Raw genomic sequence first — 8,635 nt, 5'->3', positions numbered from 1 at the left:
GCGAGAAAATGCATGCCTTTCACGAATTAATTCGAATACACCGTTGCAGAGAAAATACCGGAAAATGCATGTTTCGACTGATTAACTCCAGTGAATATCAAGTTGGAATGCGCAAAACGGCTGTGAATAGCAGAATAACTGTTATTTTCCATGGGTTAAACGAACAGTTATAAACTGTAAAACGCCGAAAAATGCGTTTTATCGAATTTGCTCGAATTCACCATTGGTACGAAATATTGGAAATGCATGCTTTCGACTGGAAAACTCTTGTGAACATTTCGTTAATCGTGCGAAAAATGGTTCTGAACAGAAGAAAACATGACATTTTCTATGCGTTATACGAAAAGCAAACATGAAATCATTGCATTTTCCTGCATTTACACACATTAATCTTCCAGGAAAATGCGTGTTTTCAGCTGCTAACTCCGGTGAATTCGTTGTTGTACACTGGGAAAATGCCAATGAACAAAAGGAAAACAAGCTGTTTGCAGTGCGTTAACCGAAAGGTTAATGCCAGAAAATGATTTTTTGACCTGCATTTACTGCGAAGGAAAACTACCGTATAATGGAACGAATATTGGGATTCACCGGTGCGAAAACGCACAGAAAACATTGGATTTTCCGTACGCAGTGCCGCGTACGCAATGCCGCGTTTTCCATGAATTCAATCTTCGTATTCTGTACGGTGAACGCTACTTTTTTGCCGTGGTTGTTACACCGACATATTCACTAGCTCGGCCAAATGTAGATGTACTCGACTGTGCCTGAAATGCGTATATAGTCATTCGGCTGGCTGACCACAATACGAGTGTGTAACATCGTCTCTTTAAAGTAAAAAAAGGTCACTAGGTAAGAAATTAAGAAACGTGCAGGACGAATTTCAATGAATTTCAAAGGTGAATAATTACTTAGATAAGAAACCATTTCTATGATCACTTTGTCTTTGATTTATTCCCTATTCAGGACAACTCTTGATCGCCCACCTTGAAAATCAATGAACTTGTTTGCGTAATTGATCCAAATTAGGAAGAATCCACACGATGTTACAAAATCGACTAAAAATGTAGCGCTTGGCTTTCATTTCATTTCATTTTCATTTCATTTTATTTTTATTTAAACACGGTCAATTCATCAGCCTAAAAAATACATATCACATACGCTAGAATATTTAAAACTCAAACTATATACTATAACACTAAAAGCTGTTTTCCGTGAGTGCCGTGCGTTAGACTTAAAGAATGTCATTGATCTTACGTTTAAATACCCCAAGAGACTCTGTGTTCCTTATATCGCATGGTAGACTGTTCCATAATGTGGCGCCATTGTAGCTAAAGCTTTTTCGGTAATAATTAGCGCGCGGTAAGGAAACTGGCTCCAAGAACTACCTCTGTGAAATACAGAACATATCATTACTTTTTTTTTTATCATCGTTTCTCTACTAACAATGTTCGTGTTCCCTACGAAACAATTATTTCAAGGATCAAATCAATTTTAAAGCTCGCTGCTAATCAAAATGAACAACACTTAAACTGACTTCGACAATGGACTCCGCTTTTACAGAGCCTCGTCTAACTTGAGCAGAGCTGGCTGAATTCGTGTAAGTTGGAAAACACAAGAATGTACAGTCAGAGGGATTTGAGACATATTCCTAATTTTCATCAAACAAGAGGCCATACGGAGCTTATATTCTGGCTGAATTTGCAGTTTAGATGGAACGAATGGAAGGTCTCGCGGTGTTCAGCAAAATCGCTGTTGCGTGCTTTTCATTGTTTTCATAACATGGATCGAGAGTTATGGAGATTAAGACTTTGGAAAGAGTTAATGCCATAACAAATTGGAAATACTTGCTAGATAAAATGCGGGGACTAACGTAAGTACCGCGGCAAAATGAGTCAACAGAAAAGGAATAAATCACTTTGTGACTTAGCTTGAGTCACGGAGAAATCCAGAATGATAGTAACCAGGGCGTTTTACAAAACCAGTACTAATTAGAATCCTCCGTTTATCAAATTTCCGGTTGCAAAACTCATCAAATTTTAACGCTGTGATTCAAATCTTTCTCTGTCTCCCCGATTTTTTGATTCACAAATCAGGTTTCGCCTCATAGTCGCTCAAAAAATATTTGCATGTGAACGCGATGATCTTTTTTTACCAGGTTTTCTCCCGCTTACATCTGATAACAAACATCTGAAATTTTCTACCTCGGAACGATATACCACAAAAAGAATTTTATGGACCGCAAGTTTTTCGACTTATTGAAATTAAAGATATGTGGTAGTGACTTTCACAAGTTTTTTTTTTGTTGTTGTTGTCAGAAAAATATGGTTTTTTTCGTCCGCTAAAGTAATCATCTCTAATGTTTATATAAGATAATTGAATTAATCAATCGAATTAAATCAATCAGCCAATAAACTTTAACTGTTCCCACTGTTTTTGCGTTTTATCCGTACGTTAACAATTGAAGCGATTCACCGTTTTAGGTTTGTGCTTGAAAACAGATATTTTAAAGTTTACTCGAAAGATAAGTGTAAACAGTCACAAGGTTGGTTATTGTTTATGCGCGGCCCAGCACTTCAAGCCTGGATACACTCGATGCCAAAACACAACCTCATTCTCAGGCTATGTCCACCATTTTGCTTTACTCCAATTAAAATCTGCCACGTGCACCTATCTTGCATTTTCCTGCGGTGGAAAAACCAGACCGAATTTCTGACTCATCATCATCATCCATACGAATACAAAAAGGTTTTAAGATTTCGTTTATTTACTACACAACATTTATCTCAACGTTTTCTCAAAACATTCACAATTGACCTTAAAATAAATCATTTAGAGTAAAGTCGATTTAACGTAATTATAATTAATTCCTCTAGAAAGTTTTTTTTAAATCTAAAACTGACAGCATAATCAGATGTAGTTCACCGGTTTAAGCTTCAGCTCCACCAAACAAATTTTGCGTTTTGTTTCCATCAAAAGACTCATCAAATAAACCATGTTGTCTGATAACTCGTAGATAACTCTATCAAACCCCCCGAGAACATTACAGTGTCTTGTAAGAGGATCTGGTTTATTATTTCATATAAACAATTGTTTCATGACACAAAAAAATCTTCCCGAAGAAAAAATTACCGGTTCCTCAAAGAGAATGCTCTAGGAAAAGTCTGCTGGTCTGACTTTCATTTCAGATGTTTTGGGGTCGTTGTTTTTAGCTTTAGGGTTTAATTTTGCCCAGTGAATTGTGCAATTACTTCCAGAATGAGGACAGATGCCGTTAAGATTTGAGTTAACAGTACAAACTCCATCAATGTACATGTACCACCAGCCTCCCCCATATTTCCGTGCACAATCATGATCAGCTGGAAATCTATTCCACGTACTAAATAACGTGCCATTATGACCGGAGAGGGAATCTTTAACAGTAGCAGCTGCACAAAAAAGGAGAGGAACAAAAAGTAAACTTAAGGAGGCTCCATAGGGTTTTTGCTCAATGTTGGCGCGCGCGCCAGCGCATTGTTTTTCCATAAAATTTTTGTGTTTTCGCTTTTCTAGGTTACTAAAAGCTATCAAGAGGGCGATGAGCAACGTTCGGACTATCGTTTGCTGTAGTAAATATTATCAAAATAATTTTCGCTATTAAGCTAAGGTTCCACGAAGAGAGGCGCTCGCCAGTGATAATTTGGCTTTGATTTTCTTCAATATGCTTCGGTGAATTTCCCAAAATTTTCTCAATATGTGAAAATTGTCCTGTCGATCATTTAAAAGCCGAAAAAATAGGAGTTACAGAGGCAGTTTCAACGCTATTTGTAATTTTTTGTTTTCTTCCTCTATCTCAAATTTGGTCTTATCAATTTCTCTTATCAACAGGTACTGGAGAGGGCACAAATATGTTTAACGGCCTAGAAAATCTTAAGAAATTCCAACAAAAGAAACGCGATCAATCTTGCTCGAAAGATCCCCATTTTCTCAGAATAGAACTTCGCCAATGTCTATATCTGAGCGTGCGTAAACTTTCGAATCTGTTGCTTCATCTGTCACCTTTCTATGGAGCCTCCTTAAATATATTTTAGCTTCATATTTGACAATAATCCGTAATTGTTAGGAGCCTTTCTCTGGCTTATTTTTGGCATCTACGTGTGTATAAAATTATAAGCTACTATTGCTTGTGGAGGTGATGTTTCAGAAAACACTTTTGCATTCCAAAGCATCAAAGTTACAGAGTCAAATCTGACACCTATTTTTCTATACATCCTAGGCCTTTGTGTCACCTGATGGATTCTCTGCCACCAAGTCACAGGTAACTTGCGAGTAAATGGATCGTTTAGGGCTCATGAGTGTGATATACATAACCATATACAAATGCACGAATAACAAAAATATTTCCAAGGCATATAGTCGTTTGAGAGACATGTGGGGTGAATAGCTATGAGAATGACTACATATGCAAGGTTGGTGATAAAAGTGATCATCCATCAAAATTATCATTCATTGTGAAATAGTAGATTGGCTTACATGAAATATTGCCGATGTGTAGCTTGTAATGGGCTGTCTCATTCTCAATACCAAACCATTCGTACTCAGCGTGAACAGTTTTGCTCGCATTTACTCCCAGATCCACGCGGAGTTTGTTTTCTGTCTTGTTTTGCGTCAGGCGTTGGATCTTGTTCAGTCCCAGCCAAAATTCACGAACGAGGAAATCACCGAATCCCTTTTTGTAATCATCCCAGGTGCGGTTGAAATCAGCAATGTTACATAGTCGCTTCTGGATCACTGTCCATCCTCCACCAGCTGTCGTTTGGTCACAATACACATCAAAGGCACCTGAACCATCAGGGTCGATTGTATAAACACCACTGATGGTTTGGCCGCACTTGTAAAGCTCAGCACAGTTCTTAGCTGTTGAGGAAAAAAAATATACCTCGAAGTTCCAAGCCACGTGAAACTTTGCAGTTGATCGATTTAGCTCATGACACAAATTTCGCTCATTTGTTTGTTATTTTCTTAAAGTGAAATTACTATTCCTCGGTCAGATCTGACACAGAATTCGACAAGGAAAAAAAGTTGTTTCTTTGTCCTGTCACGAGCGAGAGGTCAGGTAAACAGATTGCGAATTTGATTTTTCCAGAGGATATTTGAACCGGGACCTTTGGATCTCCACCACTGAGCCAAATAGACTCTACACTGCTGGTTTGTCAATCGCCAATGATGCCTAAAGCCCGATAATGCAATTAAAAACAGTTTCTAAGATTTGGACTGTTTTCACCCACACTTATAGACTGCGTACCGTATTCGCTACTTTCAACGGTGTTTAGAAAAAAGAAAATAATAGTAATGATAATAATAACATGATCACTATAAGTGATCAAAGAGAATCTTTCACAAATTTCACTGATGTTCAGCTCCACTTAGGATAGTTGACCTCCAACTTACCTGGGATTACAAGCGCTAGAGCTAATTTATTTACTGCCCAACACATCGCCAAAAGCAGCAAAGCAGGATTTACTGAAACAGAGGTTAATGCACCATTAAATTTCTCACTCACTTTTCTTTATAATAGGTTGTATTGTTGCACAGCTTCAGACCCGAGAGATAAACCTCTTTAGGCTATGTAAATGCTCAAACGATAAATCAGGAAATCACGCTGCATTATGAACAGACACGTTAGGACTCATATTCTCCTGATAGGGTTGTGTTTCGTATCATCCTGCGAGAAGGGGTTGGAATATTTTCGTTTTGCCCTTAGTGGACCGTGCCTTTTGTAAAACTGCTATATCGGAGAAATTGTCGGGAAAACTAAAAAAATGATAATTGGAATGGTGAGTTTTTACCCTAGAACCGAAGAATAGTTAATCAGCAAATTGCTCTCAAGAACGATTTAGCCTAATTTTTAGGATGCACAATGTCCAATAAAACAGTCACTTACTTATTTTTCGACCTTTAACCATTGTACACTTTCGGAATGAAATGCTTAGTAATCAGGACGGAGTATTATCCAGAAACACAGCTAAACAAAAATAAAGCAAACCAAACATGAAGAAAAAGCACTAAATCAAAATAAGAAATAAAGCAAAATACACGGACATGTCAGTGATGATTGATGGATTGTGTAAAGATAACAACATTCTTTGTAGGTAGTTCCATTCGTGTTACTGATGATATGTGGAAGGGCTAGTGCGTTCTAGGGGTTGGTAACAAGTCTTGGACCATACACGTACCCGCTAGTTTGCTAATAAATGGAATGAAAAAATTACATACACACAAAAAATCCAATAACTATGTCTCAAACGAAATCTTTTTTTTACGAATCCCTAAAAGAAACTATTCAAATCGAAGGCTAGTAAAACTAAGTCAGTGTTTGGAAATGGAACGATGTTACGATCAAAGCTAAAAGCTGATGACCATCCAAAAATTAATGCAAAAAAAGGAGACATTTAGGATAAAACTGAATTCCAATCAGGAGTTTATATATTTTAGATCCTTTCCATCAGAGACCATATCAGCCATATATGCAAGAAACTTTTCCAACGCGTAGGTGTCCTACCGTCAACAAGAAATCACTTACCTCTCACAAAGAGAATATTATTTTATACGGCAATATTGAGCAAATATTAATGTATAACGGAACGGTCTGGGGAGTAATCTAAAAAAAATAACATCAGACGCAGCTGCCAGGGTAATCCTGTGAGTAAAGAAGCGATAGCAGAGAGAACTGAATTGTGCGCGTCTCGTGTACGCTGCTCAATCGAAGAAACGCGCTAATGCGTAACCTCTGTTGACGCGATCAGCTTTGAAAATCCTTTATCGGATCTCTCAAAAAAAAAACAAAACAAAAAAAAAACAAAACAAGAAAAAAAACGCACAATAAAGAAATCTTTTAGATCCGGTGTTGGATTTCTTAATTGAAATCTACTTCGAAGAAAGATTTCTTAAAGTCGAAGTCCAGATTTGGATTTCATACTTGATTGCAAAATTCGAAACTCCGGATCCCAAACGCTAAATCCAGATTTCCCAGTCAGAAGCACTCTAAACTCCTTAAAAGCCACTGCATTAAACACCTGTCTGATAGAATAGTGCGAGATATTGAAGCTACTTTGTGGTCCTCAAGAAACGTTTTCCCGTAGTATTTAGGGCATTTTGCGGTGTCTTCCTATGTTAGGGAAACATAGGCGGAAGGAATTCCCTCGCTTCAGTTATTATTCTGCGAAAAACATTATCAGTACTTGTAAGATCAAGCCTCGCCATTCGAATCGTTGAGAAACGCATTTTTAATTATTCAAAGAAAAAAACAGATAATCTCTTTGGTTTCAGCGATATAGTTTACGGTGGAAGGGGGTGAATTCAACGGACTCGCAAACTTATCAAAATGTTTTTTAAAGTGCAACACTCATCTTTGCTAAAATTTTTCCAACGAGCAACAAATTGTGGAGGATTAAGCAATAATATGAATTCAAATGACATTGTTTAACTCAAATTTAAAGAAATATTTTAGGGCTTTACATTAATAGCTATGTTAATCTTGGGAAGCGGATTGGAATGTTTCGAACAGCTTTTAGAAGACATGCTTACTCTAACCAGTCAATGATCGATTTGCATCGACAACATTATTTTTCAAATCAATTTTCTGAAGGCAGATAATATTATTTTAGACATACAGGGCAAAAAACGTCACTTAGCAGCTTACGGTCGGTCTGCACAATGAAATATTGTGAAAAAGAAACTGACAAAAGGTAGCTTAAAAATTCCGAAACCAGCCGCATACGTCAAATTGCCTTTCTTTTGTAGAGGTCGACGTGTCTAAGATTCCGATTAGAATAGTAGCTCGAAAGGAAAGAAACCGAACCTTTGCGGCCTGTAAGAGATGCAAGATGCAAAAGGCAGTGGTGACCCAAAGAGTCCCGCTACACAACTTCGAGGCAAATTGAGTATACCACTCCTCATCACTCTCCGCAAATCTTTTATTTCTTAAACACTTCAAAACCATGACTATCACTAACAGCTTAACAGTTTTATAGAAACTGAGATATTGAGCTGTAACATGAGGTTATTAGTTTATATTCTCTTGGTTGTACTTTGCTTAGTGTAAAAGGATTTCATTAAACCATACCGTGGCATCCTGTTACAAGCAAAAGAAAATCTGCGATAATACATTTGGGAAGCAGAAACCTGTTGTGGTGTCACAAGACGTAAATTTCTCCACTAATCAGACGACACATATACATGTAGAGTTATAAACGGTAAGGAGCGTGTCATATTGTAATAAGTCAAAACTCTCTAAAGATTCGTGAAATTACAAGACTAGTAAAACTCTTAAGATATCTGCTTTGAGCAAGTTACCTACCTCAATCTTCCTTTAACATCTGGAGGACTGTCAGAATTGCTCTGTAAAATTTCTTTTATTCAGCTGTAAGCAATGGTCAGCCAATCAGAGACTCCCCTACGGGACAGGGCAGTTTTTTTACCGGTTGAGTTAAGAAAACAGGACCCTCCGTCGGATTTGTCGATGGAATTATTTGCGTAAGAGGCTTGGGAAAGCCAAATACGTAAACGATAACAAAGGTTTTATAAAAAAGGCTCATGTTCTTATAGCTCTACAATTGTCTTTTTTGCATCATGGAAAATTCAAACCTTAAAGAAATTT

General features: G+C 37.4%; 1 protein-coding gene across 1 annotated transcript; it reads right to left on the bottom strand.

Annotated features, from left to right (window-relative positions):
• Positions 1-2,884: 2,884 nt before the first annotated feature.
• LOC131792297 (angiopoietin-related protein 7) lies at positions 2,885-6,000 on the bottom strand. Its single transcript, XM_059109674.2, has 4 exons — positions 5,921-6,000; positions 5,428-5,499; positions 4,510-4,893; positions 2,885-3,425 (listed from the first exon to the last, which is right to left on the bottom strand). Exons 1-4 carry the CDS (start codon positions 5,940-5,942, stop codon positions 3,151-3,153), a joined length of 753 nt encoding a protein of 250 aa, XP_058965657.2. The 5' UTR covers positions 5,943-6,000; the 3' UTR covers positions 2,885-3,150.
• Positions 6,001-8,635: the final 2,635 nt, after the last annotated feature.

This window comes from Pocillopora verrucosa, chromosome 1, assembly GCF_036669915.1.
Source record: "Pocillopora verrucosa isolate sample1 chromosome 1, ASM3666991v2, whole genome shotgun sequence".
In the NCBI taxonomy this organism is placed as follows: domain Eukaryota; kingdom Metazoa; phylum Cnidaria; class Anthozoa; order Scleractinia; family Pocilloporidae; genus Pocillopora; species Pocillopora verrucosa.
Note: the sequence above shows the minus strand (reverse complement) of the source record. Positions and strands in the feature narration are given on the sequence as shown.